This window comes from Linepithema humile, chromosome 8 (genome assembly GCF_040581485.1).
Source record: "Linepithema humile isolate Giens D197 chromosome 8, Lhum_UNIL_v1.0, whole genome shotgun sequence".
Classification (NCBI taxonomy): domain Eukaryota; kingdom Metazoa; phylum Arthropoda; class Insecta; order Hymenoptera; family Formicidae; genus Linepithema; species Linepithema humile.
Window position 1 is genome coordinate 8,870,104 of NC_090135.1, and position 17,975 is coordinate 8,888,078.

The following is a 17,975-nucleotide window of genomic DNA, read 5'->3' on the forward strand; positions in this document are numbered from 1 at the left end:
TTCGGAACTTCAGAAAACGCCGACATTTTAATCGACGACTTGCGAATCTCGATACCGTTCTCACGGCGTCTTCGCCTTCGTCCTTAAATAGCGAAATATTTTTTCTAGCATACAATAGCGTCAGAGAAAAATCATTATTTATTTTTTATTAATTGGCATTTTAAACATTTTTGCTTCCCGATTTAAAAAATAATAATAAAAAATCATACCGGCACGTTAAAAATTTTTTACGTCGATTTTATTTAACGGTAAACTGGTATTGTTATTTTATTATAAATTCTAATTTTTCTCTCGTCTGCGTACACAGCTCCGAAAATAATTGCCTATTTTCCAGCGCAATAAAACGACTTTTGTTTGCTTGAAACCGGAACTCGTCGTATTTTTCTATGCCAATTACTCGAATTCCTTTTTAATTCCAAGAGTAACTCTTTCCCTTCGCGACCTCCATCTCTTCCCCTCTTTGTTTTGGCAGTGCGCGCGTTTAGGCTCAAAGTCGTTCAGTCCTTGTACGTACGTTACCCGGCATTCCGCGGCTAAAACTGTCTCTCGCGATGCCGACCCTCCACCCTCCTCTCCCCTCCTTCTCGCACAATGTCTTTCCTCGGTCCTCCTCCGCCCATCCCTCTTTTCCCAGCGCAGAAGCTCTTAATTTACCTTTCGCACGAGCACGGTCGCGGGAAGTTAACGCGTGGCAGAAGAGAGGAGGGCGAGGAACGAGAGTGGAAAAGGGAGGGGAGGGGGTAAGGTGTAACAATTAGGTCGTGTTGTCTTGAATTCTAAGCAGGCTACTGAACTGAACCTCGGCACCGTGGTCGGGATAAATGCGGCCTTAAACGACACCGATATAGACGAGCTTGCCGATAGCTTGCCAAACCCTCTCGCGTGCTGACAATCCTCCCCCCTTTCCTCCACCCCCCCCCCACCACACCCCTCCGATCCGCACTTCTGCCTCTCGTCCTCTTTTGCGCTCGGGATGCTTCCCTCCGCTCTTTCCTCCTCGCTCCACCCGCGTTTTAAGTCGGTGCGAGTCGGTACGAGCGTGCTACAATTGTCACGAGGCTTGTTAGCCTTGTCGCCGGCTAATGGTGTACTTTATTGCCCGCCTCGCAAACACTTTGGCACTGCTCGACTTCATCGAGATTCAAGGAAGGATGGACCGCGAATTTCGAGCGCCGCGATTGGCACGACCAACGATGCGTACACTTCAATGTCAGAAATGTCATAATCACTTTTTTAATCGTACATATTTTGTATATATTTTTTATGAACGCAGTTTTCGACGCTTCTTCTAATTAGAACTTCGTATGTGCAAAGTGACGTTTAAAAATTTAAAACGTTCCAGCTTTCTGATCTCTCAAGATTAAATAAAGTTCGTGTTTCCTTGAGGGAAAGTTTTATTCGGAAGAACTGACCTTTTAACTTATCGTGAGCGAGGGCTCTCTGAAAATGTTCCTCCACTTCCGACGCCGCGTCGCCTCGATAATGCGTGAAGACGACGCAATTCGCGTTAACGTACTGCGCCCTGCTCTCGCCATCGTCGGAGTCTTCAGTGGTATTAGCAGCGCCGACGCCTGCGACGTGAATGTTCGATGTGAATGCAAGTGAACGAAACGCGGTTTAAATTGAGAGTTAATTCATCTCACCGTCTGTCGATCTGTCGTCATCCAGCGTCCGCGAGGGTTGCGAGGTGGTGGTTGCGACGGGTGGTCGCGACTGCGGCGTTGGCCTTGGGGATGCAGGACTCGGTGCGGACCCTACGGAACCCGCGCTGCTTGGCTGACCTTGAGGAACGCTTCCGCCGGCGCCGCAAAGCTCGATACCGGCTGCCTCCAAAGACCTTTGATGAACGTTCAGCTGCAATGGAAAGCGAACTCATTTTGTATACAATATTTCGAGCTGATAGTTTGGAGCGTTCCTGTTGCGATTTTGTTTTAATGATTTGTCGCATTTCTCCTTTTTTTTTTTTTCAATTTCACAATCATGCATTTATTTTATTATTTTCAAAGTCGTAACATTTGTAAGTAAAAAACTTTTGTACGTGAATGTCTCGATCTTTATATTTTATCATTTTCATAATCTTGCTTGCTTTTCATTTTATTCTGGAATTTTTGCGCACGTAAATTGTCAAAAATTCTATCGTCGGTAATTTTGACTTTATATCATAAAATAACAATCTATTGTTGACTATTTCCAATAAGGTGAAATTCAACGGTCGATGACAGAAAATAAAATTGTTAAATAAAATTGATTGATTCAATGTGGATAAACGAGAAATTTAATCGTAATTACGTATGTGAATACACGCGATCTGCTTACTTCGTGCCTGACTAATCGTTAAAGACTATATCGGTTTAATACCTTTAACTCATTTTAAATAAAAAAAAAATTGAGATCTTGTCACTTTACATCTGTGAAAACATCGACGAGATCGAACAAGCAGTATACAAGATTTACTCGCGCGATTGGTACTTTAGATTTTCCTCGATCTTTCGATCTCACTTCGTAGAACGTCAAAATCTCTTGTCGCAGGCGATCGACAAAATTCTCGAGCGGCAAATCGTGCGAGCCAAGAAGAAGCGTGGCCGACGATCGCATTGCTCGCGTGACGCAGTGATCGCGATGATGGGGCGACAAGAGAAATACGAGCACGTAAATACCGGCGTGTTTTAACGGCGATAGCCGGGATTTTCCGCGTGACATCGAGGCCATGCGTTTTCTCGCGCGCTATAAAGAGAATGTCGACGACGGGAGGAGCGACGAAACGGCAACCCATTGACTTCCACGTTGTCGGCGCGCCACAATTCGACACCGTAGCGGCCCACTGATTCAACCCTTTCGGTCGTCGCACGTGTTCTTTCTAAAGCAAATCATTTTCAACTAAAACGTAAGAAAATCCTTTAATGAGTATGCAATTTGGTGTAATTATCACCGTTCGGAATTATCTTTTAAAAGTCATTAAAAATAAAACGTGCTGATTAAAAAAGCGTTTTAAAAGAATAGCAAGAGTAACAATTATGCTTCTTGCGAGCTGAATAAATAAATCCCGGTCCAATATCGATTTTATCACGTAGATATGTTTTAGCTCTTTCGCGCGAGAGCAAAAATGCATGTCGATGTCCAACAAATCACGGCGAATCGCGCTTTTTCTGCCCTTCCCGTCGGCGGCAAGGACAACGAGTCGAGCGTTTCGTTCGCTACCCCGCCTAACCAATTACGTGCATGCATCAGCGGTGCACGGAAATAAGCTGACGCTGATGTATGCGCGCCGCGCGGCGGAAGGGTGTGCGGGACGCGGAGGGGGGGGGGGGTGGGGAAGGCGATGAAGAAGAGGAAAAAGACGAACGACTACGCCTCTGAGAGAGAGATGCTATCGTTATCTACTTCAATAAACTCGGAGCCTGGCGCGTTTCACAGCGCAGTACATCACCGCCATGATGCACAAAGTGATGACGAGCGATGACCCTACGGGGGTAGGCGTCGTCGAATGAAGGTATATCCGCTTGTCATCGTTGCCTTCGCGACTGCTGATTGGTAAGGCGGTTCGCGATGAAAGGCGGAGGAGCTTTTAAGCTCGGCATACACCTACAAACATCGTCCTCGCATAGCTCGTCCGCGAACGCAATCCGGACGGTTACGTCAGTAATCGAGCGCATTCTTGCGACTATTAAAACGGCGTCACTCGATTGCGCGCAATTTAAGCGCTGTAGAATCGAAGAACGCGAATTAGGGACAACGAATTGAAAGGAAAGGTTATGCTTCAATAATTCACTTGGCGAGTTCCAGCCATTTTATTCGGCCGATGCGCGCTGAGATGCCCGTTCGATCGCGTCGCGCGAAATTCACCGCTCGCTAGAGCGTATAGGAGATTAAATCAAGGAGCAGAGCGCGCGGGCCTTCCATAGATTACCACGGTGGAACATCCAGCGCCGGTCGGCCGGACGACAATGTGGTAATTAATTGAAGCAAGACCGTCCTCGACAGCCTCTCTTCCTCTTTTGCTTTTTCTCCCTTCGCTCCGCGGCCAACGAGCAGCTCTAGCCGAGAGAGCTGCTCGCGGCCTTTCAAAGCATTCCAAAGCGCGAGTCCGCCCGTTCCTCTCCACGGCCCGCGCTCGCTGCTTCTTCTTCTTCTTCTTCTTACCCTCCTTCCTCGCCCCTCTTTCCTCCCTCCCTACCACCCGCCCTTCCACGCCGGTGTCGAGTCATTTCACGAAAGGCCCGAGAGGCCGCATCTTTATTTCTTTCTCTTTTGTCTTATAGATCTCTACCAGGATTATAGAATGTATCGTATGTGTATCTTAGCTCCCACAGATCGTAGCTTCTGATCCTAGGCTCATTGGTTCCGAAGATTCTTTATATTTCAAGTTCACTGAACCGTGTTTCACGTGTGACGGCGCGCGTTTTAAAACTCAAGGCGGGATCATTCGTTTAATTACATCGTCTGCTCACACAATTACATCGAAGTCTCAAAGAAAATTTCATTTAAATTAGTAAGAATTTTTCAACTGGATTCTCCGCATGCTAAATCGATTCCTATCGAGTTCTCCAAAACGAGATTTCTTTGTACCTAGATTTTCAAGCTTTCCGCAGATGTTCGACTCTCAGTTTCCTCACCTGTGTCCGGTCTTTAAGGTCGACGTCACCGTGATACAAGCTGGTACTATTTATCGCCTCGCGCGCGCGGCGAGCAGCAGCGCGCCCCGAGAAGCGGGTAACGAGCAGGTAATCCTTTAGTCAAACCGAGAGACCGCGGCATACGCGTTTGCATTTATATCGCGAGCCGGCGATATTATTCACGGTGTATCTTTGCGCGTTCGTGGCGGAGCGCATTAAGCGGATACCGGCGCGCTTCTTTCCTGCGGCGGAATACTCCTTATCAGCGGGTGGCGCACCGTTTACTCATTTGTGGACGTCTGGTAGCACTTAGCTTATTATGAAGCAAAGTCTCGCGAGAGATAAAGCTGGTAGTACACGCTAAAATAGACGATTAGCTGGAATCATGAGGCAGGGGCAGCAACCTGACGAACGTGGGAAGTAAGGATGTAAAGGATCGGAAAGAGCCGGGATCAAGGATGTTGGAAAACCTAGCGTTCAATAAATACGATATGAAAGTCAGCACGCGAAGAACATTCGAGAAACTCAATATAAAAAATGTAAAAATTAAGAGCTTCTTAAATTGAAATAAATAATAAAATAATTTATGAAATTTAATATTCGAGAAAAGTATCATGTAAAATACAAAATCAAGATATTTCCAATTGGAATCAAAACAGATGGAGCTGATGATTAAATCGATAATGCGATAAAGCTTCTCGTTACTTTTAAGTGTCCATAGAATCCATCGCCGTGACGATCGATCAAATTAAGAATTTCAGGCATCTAGCAACATGGCATTTATCTCCAGGTGTATTTACAATCGTGGAAGCACGGAGAACACTTTACCGAAAGTATCGTCGCGTTACACGCGTTTTTACGTTATCTCCGTGAATGATCAGCCGGTGTTTTCGCATTCGCGTAAGATGCTAATTGAGACGACCGATGGCTGAACCTTGAAGGAATCCCGTGGTTGACGCGCTCACCGTCTTCGCCGAAGCAATGTTAATCAACCGTTAACCGACATGGATATTAACTGTGCATGAGTCCGTAAATCGTTCGATTAATTAGCGCGAGGCGCAAGTATGATCGAGATGACGCGTCGTTAGAGCCCGATTGGAATCCGGCTCTATTTATCGATTTTATGATTATACCACCGGACAAAATTCATAGAATCTGAGAGTGTCGGAATTCGCATACAATTTCCGCGCAAATGATAACACGCGACGCGCGTCACTTACTGCGGAGTTTACGATTCGATCTAATGGCTAATCGATTAGATCCTGATGAGCTTCGAACGTGCTGGATTATTTCTCGACGAAAAACTAGATCTTTGCTTCACGTAGAAGGAATATTTAATATCAAAATTAGAGAGAAAGTTGAAGAGATAGCCGAGATCTGATTTAATTTAATTATCAGAAAAATGTGTCACGAGAAAAAAAATGAAATGTTTCCCCAAAACTGTTTTAAGGCACAAGGCCGCTTAATTGTTAATTTATTATAATGTCCTGTTATTAATTCTTTAAACTCGTTTCAAATCGCTGAAAAAACATTTCCTTTTTAAAGAGACTGTCGAAATTGATACAGTGACGTCTGGCACGATTTCACTGTAATTTGTCGGCGTAATCGCGGCATCGTACACCTGGCGAGGCTGCTAATGAACTAAACTTAAAAGCGAAGGCAGCCCATTCGCTCGACGGCGTGGCTTATCGATAGTCGCGATCCCCACAGTCGGACTCCTCTCATCTTCATGGAAGATAGGAGAATCGCGTCGATGAATGACCATGTCTGGCAAACAAATTGCAAGATACGCCATGGCCGCATGGCAGCTTGTTACCGACTCCCTAGTCCCTGCTCTTCATCCCTTTCACCTGGAACGATCTTTTTCAGCCCTTTTGGATTTACCATTTTCCCCCCCGATAAAGACAGCCAACATACAAAATGTAAAAAGTAAACAATTTTGGATCACGAAAGATTCAAAGTCTAAAAAGTGTAAAAGATTCGATTGCGGAATGTTAGACTACAAATATACAAATACTTCGAAATAATTAGAATCTTAGTATCAAATCATTGCAAATTCTAGAATCGAAAAATCTAGGAACGCCGAAGAGCGGCGGCAGGTTTCGCGGCAACGGTGAATCGCAGCTGGACGTAAACATCGCATTTTTATTTGACAACGTGCTCGACCGCGAACTTTCAATAAGCTGCTGTACACAGCAATAAGCTGGTAATGATCCTGATCGGCGGGAGCATAACCCGGACGCTGCGGTAGGTAGCCGTCGTTATTGGTCACCGTATCGGATGAGGTCTGATAAGAGAGCGCTAAAAGCGATCCGCTTTGCCGCCGCATCTCAGGACCTTCTCACCGTTTCTGCTCTTTTCTTTTAACCAAAGGTCGACCTTCCCACTCGACGTTACTCACGTTTTTATCTATTCCGTGGCCGGAATCGCGGGGCTGAAAGCAGCAGTTCTTAAATGAAGGCTTTTTAAGTGAAAAAAAATAAGTTCGTTAATTCTCACTTGAAAATTACCTTGCAAATTTTAGATAACGTTTAATTTCCGTTCAATTAAAGCAATATACGATTTTTTTAAAATTACAATATAAAGATAACAAATATTTAACACTTAGCATCGTGAAAACTTTTACAATTCAACAAAATCTAAGTCTTGCAATATAAAATTTTTTTCAAATTATTTTCCACAATTATTCAAAAAATTAAAATTATATTACAATCACGAGATTTCGGTTTCGATTATTAATTGTTCGTCGATTGAAATCAATCGTTTCTGTTTTTACAAGAAACGAAATTTTGATCGTTAAATTTCAATCATTAACGCTTTTAAATGTTTCATAATAATTAGATTCCACGATAAGTCTCGTCGACGGACACGATAATTCTGTCGGCACTTAAGTTTCTCCGATTCATTATGACGGCAAGTGAGTCGGCCCGGAGATCTAAGAAGGCGATTCACAACGGCGCAGCTCGATTAATATTGAACGCTCGACGATGGTGCGAGGCTACTATCAATCGAGCGAACCTGACTTTTCTCGCATAACTCGGGAACTTCTTCACTGCACGCTACAAATCAATCATTTTTTTTCCGCGTATCCCATTACCTTCGATATAAAAATATTGAGGACACTTGCTCGATTTCATCTTAATGCAATGAGGACTCTAATTACATTGAAAAACAGAAAATCTCGCCTGTCTCACCGTATTAATAATTAGCTACGTGTTTTTGCAAATCTCGCCGTAAAAAGCAGTGAAAAAAAAAATGATTGGAGAAATATTTGAAAAACAGGAAAATCTCCATCCCTTTTCCGCGAATTTTACTTTCCATAATATCGAAGTTACGGGAGCGAAAATATTCAGGACGAAGCAAGTTTATCGCAAGCACTTCTTGATTCGTCTCGATCCGGAATGCGCGCTGCTGAAAACGGACGCGTGCGCGGGGAATCGCGAACGCCGAGCGTAGCAATGCGCGTGTCGCAAAGAATGGCGATCCTAGACTAAAAACAGAACAGCGCCAAGGAATGCAACGCATTGCGGCACACCTTGCTGCCGGCGGCTTGACAGCGAGCCTCGGTACCGCGGCTAACGCGGCGATGGGACTTACGACTCGATCGTCACGTGACGCGCGTGAGATATATGGCAAAGTCGCGCCGATAATTGTCGCATATCTCGACAATTCCGACGACTATCTTGTCGGCCGGTGTAACGTGTTACTTTCCGCAGGATTCCGCGGCTTGCAGCGACGGCGGATTCGAGTCGTCAAGTTCATGCTAGCTCGAGTTGTTAAGCCCGATCAGTCCAGTAATTTAATGGAGCTGTTATCTTATTCAATCAGAGATTACGTTTATCTAAAATAAAATGTACATTTAATTTCTGCAATCAAAATACTTTCATCCTTTTTAATTCGTTATAAAAGTGATTTAGATAACATTGTTGTTGTACACATGTGTGCGATTTTTGCGCGCTCCTCAAAGCTCGCCGTTTCAATTACGTGCGTAATGTGTCAGTACCCGACAATATGAAGGTAACCAGGTTGAGAAACCTGCGCTGGCTAATGGTGTCCGGTTGCCGATCATAAATAACAACAGGTCGCGTGGCTTCCGCGATTCTGCGAACCATCGCCGCCGATTTCGCTGCATAAAGGCGCGCGACACGCGGCGATTAATTTTCGCCAACATAAATCACGCTCGCGACGATCGCAAATATACCGATCGATCGCCAACGAGGTGAAACGAAGGTAACCGGTCATAGGTGCCGACAGCCTGGTCGACAAACGTCGAAGCTGAAGTTTGCGCAAATGTTACGCGATGATCTGTATTTTTCAACCTTGTTACTTGCTCATTGCATTCAAATATTCAAGCATAAAAATTGTATTTAAACAATTCGCTAATGTTTATAATTTTTTTAAGTATTTTAATCATTTATCTATTTATTTGCTAATTAAATCTTATCGAAAAAAATAATCTGTCTATTGTTAAAATAATTAAATGCTCTTGAGACTGTGAATCGCGCCTGCTTCGACTTTTTCTACGAAATCTCTCTGCGCTAACAAAAATGTTGAAGAGTCGGCGCCTATGCTTCTGAGTGGAGAGAAAAAAGGCGTCTCAATGGCGACACGAGCCCGTTCCGTGGAAACTAGCTCTCGAGGAAAACCTCATTCAATTCAATTCTAATGCCGCTGCCATCGTAGCGGAGCCGAGTACTCGATCACGAGCGATCGCGACCGGGAAGTTATCGCCCGGCATTTGCGACCGCTCCGAATGATGAGAGTATTCTCACTGAAGATTGACAAGAAACTGTGACTTTTTAAAACCCGGAAACGGATTTCCCAGAAAGGTCAGGAGGAAACGTTTTACACAGATAACAGGTGCGGCACACGCAAAGCGTGTAAAATTCGAAGAATCTAAATTTTGGAATAAATAGCTTTCTGGAAGAGATAAACGGCTTCTGATAAGCGTTAAAGCATTTACGACGCCCACTGTACCGTTCCAGATAGTTCGCGCTGAATCTGGCATTTCGGAAATGCACAACCGCGTCTTCGGCTCGGCGGCTTATCGCGTCTCCCTTTATTAATATTAACGTACATTCATTATATACACCCACCGCGCGGGTAACATTGAGGCTCGTCAACGTATTAGCGAATCTTGCGGAATGCTTATGATTTTACGAGCCTCTTTAATATGCGCTTAGCTTCCGCCGGTAGCTCGGGCTCGCGATGCCTCCGGCTTCTTCTTCTCTCTCGTCCCGACTATCTACCTCCAGCCGCCGCCGCCTCCTCGACATGCCGCCGTACGACATTTTCTGTTTAACCTTTGAACCCCCGCGACCGCCTCGAGCGGTCGGAGCTGCAAATGCATTCCAGCCAGAAGCGGCGACCGTTGAAAAATTCAATCCCGGGGTCCAGAAACATCTATATCGATACCAGGCGGAAGAGGTTCAATCGTATGGTAGCAGCCATTCGGTCATAATTATGGTCGTAAAAAGAAATATCGTGGAAAATTATCTATATAAATTTCATTTAAAAAAATTTTTGGAATCGAAAATTCCTGGCATCTTAAATTATTGAAGATCGCAAACGAGTGAACCTTAAAACGCGCAAGCTTTCAATTTTTCAAACTTACTCATCGTTGAATCTTTAAATACTTGTTGTTTTAAATTTTAGAATGCAAATATGCATTGTTTAGAATTAAAAACAGACACTGTTGTTTCGTTTCTAGCAGTATACAGATGACCAAAATCTATCAAAAGAATTATGAACGAAATGTCAAGACTTTTCGCGGGTCATTTTTCACTTTTATAATCGCTCGTCTCATCTCGGCACTCGTGACATTGCACTAGCTGACAGTGACGAATCGACAGTCCTCGAGTCAATCCTTGAGTCATCGGGCAGCGCCAGTGTCTGTTCAGTGCGTCTTGTGACTAATGAAAATGTCCTGCCGGCTCAGAAATGAAATAAGAGGATCATTTCTGTATTATCTTTCGCGCGATTGTGCCTTGATTAACGATTAATGATGCGCGAGATAAGTTTGTCCGGTTCACTGGTTAAAATATTTTAACCAGTAACATATAACATATGTTATATTAAGTCTTCAAATTCCATAAACATTTTATAATAACAGCGAGAATGTTTATTTAAGCATTAATCAATTTCTCGACATTTTTAATTTTTGTATTCTATGTTGAATGCTTTATCTTGCGATATATAATTGACGTTATCTCTCGAGATTAAACTTCCGTCATTTTTTAAATATATTAATCGTAAAATTAATATATTAATTTGTACGAAGTTAGCATTACCGAATATGTTTTAATTCGACGTACGCAGCTATGAACAAATAATTCTATCGAAAACGCGAGTCGACGGCTGACGGCATCGCGGCGCGGCCGCCATCCTTGTTGAAGCACGCAGACGCGACGCAGTAATTGCGAGGCATAATTGCAGTCCCCCCCTTTGTTTCTTCAATTATTCGTCTAGACCGGCAGTTGGCGTGTGAGGGTGAAGAGCAAGAAGGAAACGACGTATCTCGTCGAAAAAAAAAGAACGAGATATAGCCAGCGGAAATTATGGCTAGAAATTACAAAATTATCTCCCTCTTTTTCCTTCTTGTGGATGAACGATGTCGTTTTGTGCAAATATTAAACTAGAGAAATAATAGAAACATTAAAGCGCGTTAAAAATTTAATTGCCACGGAAAAAAATGTCTATTTAAAATGAAATTTGATCGATAATTTTTTTAATTAATAACTTTCCGGCTCTCCTTGAAGTCCGGTTTCTCAGAATCCTGGCTCCTTAGAATCTTAGATGCACGGACTTGTTGAGTCCTTGAATTCTCGGATCATCGTATCCTAACGTGCGCAGTAACTCAATGAGTTAATCTCCCGATCAATTAACAGTGAATTCTGTGTTTGCGCAGGTACTTAGGTAAGAATTTCAATTAGCGGACAGGGAGGCGGAGAGGTGGAAGAGGGAGGACACGATCGAGGACTAAGACAATTAATGGAGAGTCTGCCGAACAGGGTCGCGCTTCCGGGTTTTAACGAATCAACTGCAAATTCAGCGCGGGCTCGCGATTTTCTTTCGGCATAAAATCTTTCGATCGAGCTTCACACGAGCGCATTAACGATAATTGAGCCATCGATCCCTCTAATTGCATTCATTACGAGATATGCCGAAATACGCGAGAGATATGCTTAAATCTTTTCTAACGCGATAAAATTATCTTATTGCTTAAGTTGTCTTTAGAAAGAGAATACAAAAATTAAAATATTTTAATACAAGTCATTAATTTAATAATTCTAACAGCATATTGATGAGGCTGATAAAAATAACCGTGCATTGTCTTACACTTCTTTAGCGAGAAGGAAGCCACTTCTATAGGCGGCAAGGGTGAAGAAAACGCGGAAGAAAGGGCACTTTGCGGTAAGTTTTTCGATTGTACGGAAGTGGGGAAATTCGCTGGCTGATGAAGCGAGCGAAGGAAAGTTTATGAGGCCGGCAAACGGGCGGCTAATTTTTAAACAAAGCCTAATTTCCGCAACTTCATAGCGTAGCATCGCGGTCGTTATTATTTGCCGGGATAATAAATGATTATTAGGCCGTCGAAGGAAGGGCCGGGCGGGGGTGCGGGGGTTAGGGCGAAGGTGGGTGAAACGCTTTGATGTTTTCTCGCTCGGGTGGAAGCAAGCCGAGCGACAAACTCTTCGATATTCGGACGATGAAGAGCACTTTCTCGTGCCCGGGGAAGTCAGGAGGTGAAAGCAGCGCGGCGCAAATGCTTAGAGTCCTTCCCCAGCCTTTAACAGCTGGTCGTCCCTTTTGTGTTCCCGCGCGGTAAATCTTAGCGGACTAAGCACGTACCGCGGATCGCGCTCATTGTGCTCGCGCTCTTTTTATCGCCGCTCTCTTTACGGGATTTCGTTCCCAAAATATATATGCGCGCGGTCTTGCGCGCATTTCCCTCTCCGTCACGGGGCCCTCTTTCTCTTTTTCTCGCCCTCCTCCTCGCCGACAGGTCGTCAATGAAATAGCTGCGAGCGGTGCCGCGAGACACGCGAAATTGATGAAAGTATGCGCGCTGCGCGCATTCCGCTCGCGTTTGCCGTTGAGCAGAGCGGAGCGGACTCGCGCGAGCACCTACGACGACGCCGCTCCCGGCCTTCTTTCTCTCTTTCTCCTCCTCTGTTCTTTATTAATGAGGGAACATTCCCGGCGAGATTCGCGTCCCTGCTCGCGGCTGGATGCGCACGGATCGCGCACGAGCGAAGACGAAGAATCCCGCGCGCGGAAATCAACGCGCTCGCGCGAATGAATGATAAACAGATGCGCGAGCATCCCAAAATCCCTCGTCCTTTGATCCTGAATGGCGCGTTTTAACGTCGACGGCTTCGGATACATCCAATTACGAAGCGCGGTTTCGCGAGCTATTCGCGTCGGGCGGAATCTGCATCGATCATGTCCGGCAAGCCGCTAATAAAGCCGAACGCTGGCCAAGTATTTTGTCAAGAGCTTGACACGCGCTTTGCACCCGTGTTGATTCTCTTTCAAGTTATCGCAGTCTTTTAGAAAAGAACTGTATAATTTAATCGAGTTGGCACGCGAGTATTTTTCAGAAATTTTAGAAATATTCACACAACGACGTGAGATCTTTTTTAAACTTTCAATTTTAACGCAGCTATTAAAATGCTCAATAACTAATGCTTCTCTCATTTAGCTTCAAAAGGTCAAAGTTTCACGGCAAAAGAGGCGACACTTCATCTTCTTTGGAAGACGAAAAGAGGCGAGGACGGTAAAGAGGTAGAGAGAAAGAGAGAGAGAGAGAGAGAGAGGGTGCAGTTTCGGCCTTCGGGCTCCGCAGCGACCCGCTGCGCGAAGATGTACGGATAAGGAGATATAAATGGGTCCTGGCCGCGTTCCGAGGGCAAATATAGACCGACGTAGGACATCGAGGAAGGATTCTCCCCGACGGGCCGAACAGGAATCGAATAGTCCACAGGTATGGAAATGTGATCGGCCTTTAAACGTCGAATCGCGCGCAGCTATGTTAATTCCCGCGCGTGTTAGGCGAGGTGTAACTTCTGTTTATCTTCGTATCAGCGCCCGACTAGATTTAATGAATACGGACGGACCACCTGCGAGAGAAGCGAGAAAACCAGTCGCATCGTTCCCGGTAAATCGGATAATTCCCTGTCCATCTGTAGTCTAAATACATTTCATTCCTTTGAGATAAAATCCAAAGTTTTTCGTACAATGTATGTATATCTCAATTAAAAAATCAGGAAATCCATTAACAGACTATTTTCGAGAATAGAAAAGATAGATTCCAAGTATCAATAAATGCCTACTTAGTTTTCTAATGACAAAATAACAAATTTTTAAAACCCAACTTTGATCGAAATTCGTAATTAAAAGAGAAATTATCTATATATCGCCATTAAATTTAATTATCAAGTGTACATAAATTATTTTCTCAGATCTACGTTTTAGATAGGATGTTTACAGAGTAAATAGAAATTAGTGGGGATAATTTACTATCTTATCTTATCGTTTATTGACTAAGCATTGATTGGAAATGACTCATAATATTTTGTAATAACATAAATCACCCAAGCTAATGAGATAACAGATAATAATGAGATGGTAGTGAATAAAAGTTTCACTTTCCTCCAATTGTAAGTCCGATTAAGCCTAATGTTTCTTATATGTTTTTTTAGACATTTTAAAATTACAAAAATATTTTCCAAAATTTCAAACTCGCCTCGGGCTCGCTCTCTCGCCTGTGACACGTGAAAAATGTGAGCTCATTCGGTTCTTGCACCCGGACCTTCACACGCGTGCTCATTCATTGTTGCGATCTTGGCACATCTCGCTTACCGATCTGATCCGACGTGATGGATTCACTGCGCGTGGAGTGGAAATGCGATGGACGGCTACGAGCGGCGGCTAAGAACGGAAAACGAATACACGACAATCGTCCTTTTTCTCGTGCGCTTCCTCCTCCGTACGACATCCGCGAGGTATAATTTATGGCAAAAAGAGCGAATTCTCCTTGTAAAGCAGATACAGTTAAGAGCCGACATTAATGGCCCCATTTGTATGCCGCGTGGTGAGTATTTTGTGATAATATTAGGGTCGTTGCGACGCGCGATGTCGCACAGTTGAATTTCACGAGAGGCTTTCCGCAATTAGTTAGCGTATTGTTCAAGCGTTAAAAGGATCATCTTTTTTTTTATCGCTTCCGATTGTTTCAAGAATTTCTTCCGATACGGCAGAATCCACGAATCTATAGCTACGAAGGTAGAAGTGAGAATTTGAAGAATTTCGCCAGAAGTCAAGAAACTGACATTTTAAATGCCGATGATCCAAGAAATTCAGCATCCGAAGAATTCATATATTCCCCGGCAGTTTATGGCAGTTTATGGAAGTATTGACAAATTGCAAAGTCTCGGGAAAGAAAACCGTAAATGGTAGAAACAACATTCCTTTTGCATAGATAGTTAAAAGTGACGCACGTTGTAATAGTGCGTCGAGTTTGTAACGGATTTATTAAGAGAAGCGTAAAAAATGAAAATGCTTGGTGAAGTAGGCAGCCGCCGCGACTATTTGAAAGGAATTTCGAGATTAGAGGAGATGCCGTTGCGGCCGATGAATCATTCCGGGCACGCGATTTCTGGCATTCAAAGGAGGCGTTAAGTGATTAAACGACCAGTTGTCATCGGTGACATTAACATATTACGTGCCCAGCAGCCTGGAGTTAATGTCTTGTATCCATCCAAACCGCGCGCTTGTCATTGCGCGGAAAAGAAATATATATGATGGAGACGACAGTTCTCCGAGAAAGCGTTGAAATGATCTTCAGCGAAGAGAAAAGAAGAGGAGGTCTTATTGCGGTAAAAAGCGCTGTGGAATCGTAGATCGTTGCCAGACGGTTGAATACGTCTTGACGAATAACTTTCTAGCTGGCGAGGTATTTGATGCTATTGTTATACGCAATTTATCAAACTGTTTTGCATATACAGAATATAAATTTTACAGCTTAAATACGCAACATAAATCGCGTACAAAATTCTAATGATAAAAAAATATACAAATTTTTTTTTTTTCTTACAAGAAGTGTTAATAGCGTGCGTGTGATTTAAATGTTAAATTAAATATTACTCGATAAAAAGGAAGCTGCGAATTAAGATACGGCGTGTTGGAATCAGGAGTAAGTTTACAACATGAGCTTAATTTGATGGGAAGCACAGTGGTGGTGTAAAGTGAGTTAATATAGAGGTCCTCCTCCTATGAGGCGCGAACGCTTCTCTAGTTTCTCAGGATAATACAGACACCGTACGCTGCGATGCGTGCAATTAAGAGCATACGCGAGAAGGATCTTGGAAATTCTGATCGTAGAAGCCTGGCAAAGACCTACCTATTAAAGATTTTATTCGAAAATAAATTCGAATGTGAATTCGAGAAGTGAAAGACATTTTGAGTGGAAAAAAATTCTTATCGCATCAAAGAATCTGCAATAAGAAATTCTGTAACGAGAACCTAAATGTGTTTTCCTTCTGCTTCACACATCAATTCGAGCATAAATAAATTAATATTAATAGAAACATTATTTTTATCGTTGAATTTTACGGATTATTAAATTATATATATTTATAATATTTAGGAGCGCATTTTCCATGTCAATACGCTTTTCATATATGTGTATTTATGTGTCTTTATTTTAATAAACTACTGACAGATCATCGTTCGGATTCAAATCACTTTGATCGGACCGTGCAATCGTTTCTTTCTTCAATTAAATATTATAACGAAAAGCTCTCAAATTATTTATCCAAATGATTCACATCCTACCGACTTCACACATTCATAATTTGATGATAAATATCGTAACACATAAAATTGCTCCAATCTGAAATAATTCGAAGCAGACGCATCATATTTAGATATTCATGTATCATGAGTAAAATCCAAAATTAATTTTTATTAATTGCATAAGCTAATATTAATTTTTTAATCTATATTAGACACACTTTTGTATTCTGATGTGCGAATATTTAGACACAATGTGACTGCCTCGAATAGCCTCCCTCCCAGATTCGTACAATTTTATACGTCAAAGCATATATATATATATAGTTTTTAATTTAGAATTTAGCGGTATTTCATACCTTTGCTTCGTCAATCTCGTCGTTTACAAGATTAAAGGAACAAGGTGACAGCCCCATCTCCCAAGAGTGATTTATGCCGACATGACTGCTTACCGGCTAACTTATGGTGTTTACCGATTCAATTAGGGGTACAACCGGCGGCTCCTTAAAACGAGATACATTTGTTTCGACATTAATTTACGGAAACGGTCCCCTGTCATAACAAAACTATAATAGACCTTCGGCCGGTTGGCGCGCCGCCAGACTTTAGTAGCCGCATAAAATGCACCGGGATGCTTGCCCGCTACATTGTCCTCGACCACGTCGTAAATTCAATCCCCAAATTTTTATCGTGATCTCGCGTGTCTTAATCTCATAAACGTTACGTAAACGAAAACCGCCACTGCTTTTTAAAAAATTGCTTAATAATTATACTGATAAAATTACTATGCTTTATTTAGCGTATCTTAAAATGCTTGCTTGCATTGTTTGCATATTTTAAAACTTGTATGTTGCAAATTTTCTAGATATTAGAATGAAACAAAAATTTATTGATGAATTTCATGAACAAAAATTTTCAGATCTGTTTTTTTTTTAAGGAATTTGCACGTAAAATATTCGGATGAGCTTATAAACTTTAAATAACGATAAATTTTATAAAAATTAATATTTATACACTGCTTTAATGACTTCACCGCAACTTTATCGTTATAACTACTAACATTCTATTGTTCTCTACAAATTTCCTTATCCTCCTGCTTAAACGAAGAGTTGTTTGTTAGTTTAAGCAAGACAAGGCTTTCGAGAACGTCAGGAAAAACGAACGAAGTGTCGGGAAGCACGCGGCGTTTTTGTAGCTAAGACAATGTCTGAGTAGTCTTCAGTACAACGACGCCAAGCGACGTCGAACAACGCGTCGCCTCTATATTTACATGCTACAAAGTCAGTGGCCCGCTCGAGTGATTCATCACGGAAACAGATGCTGGGATCCTAGACGACGTCAATGTTAAATTTTTAGGCCCGACCCTGACTCGAGGAAATCCAAAGTTCCTTGGAACTTTCATATCTTGGACTCCCAAGATCATACGGGTATCTTGAATTTTAGCTGCTCTCGCATCGCTCACATATCTTGAAATTTACACGGATTACATTGAAGATTTTCCCGAACGCTAGGCTTCTCGGATCAAAGAATATATAATCCTCGGTAAGCGACGAGAAATGAGAAGCA

General features: G+C 42.8%; 1 protein-coding gene across 1 annotated transcript in view; it reads right to left on the bottom strand.

Annotated features, from left to right (window-relative positions):
- Positions 1-17,975, bottom strand: part of LOC105670597 (protein vestigial-like) — a 43,263-nt gene that overhangs the window by 12,723 nt on the left and 12,565 nt on the right. The window contains 2 exon segments of the mRNA XM_012364197.2: positions 1,413-1,571; positions 1,644-1,854. Coding sequence (XP_012219620.2) covers positions 1,413-1,571; positions 1,644-1,854 — 370 coding nt within the window.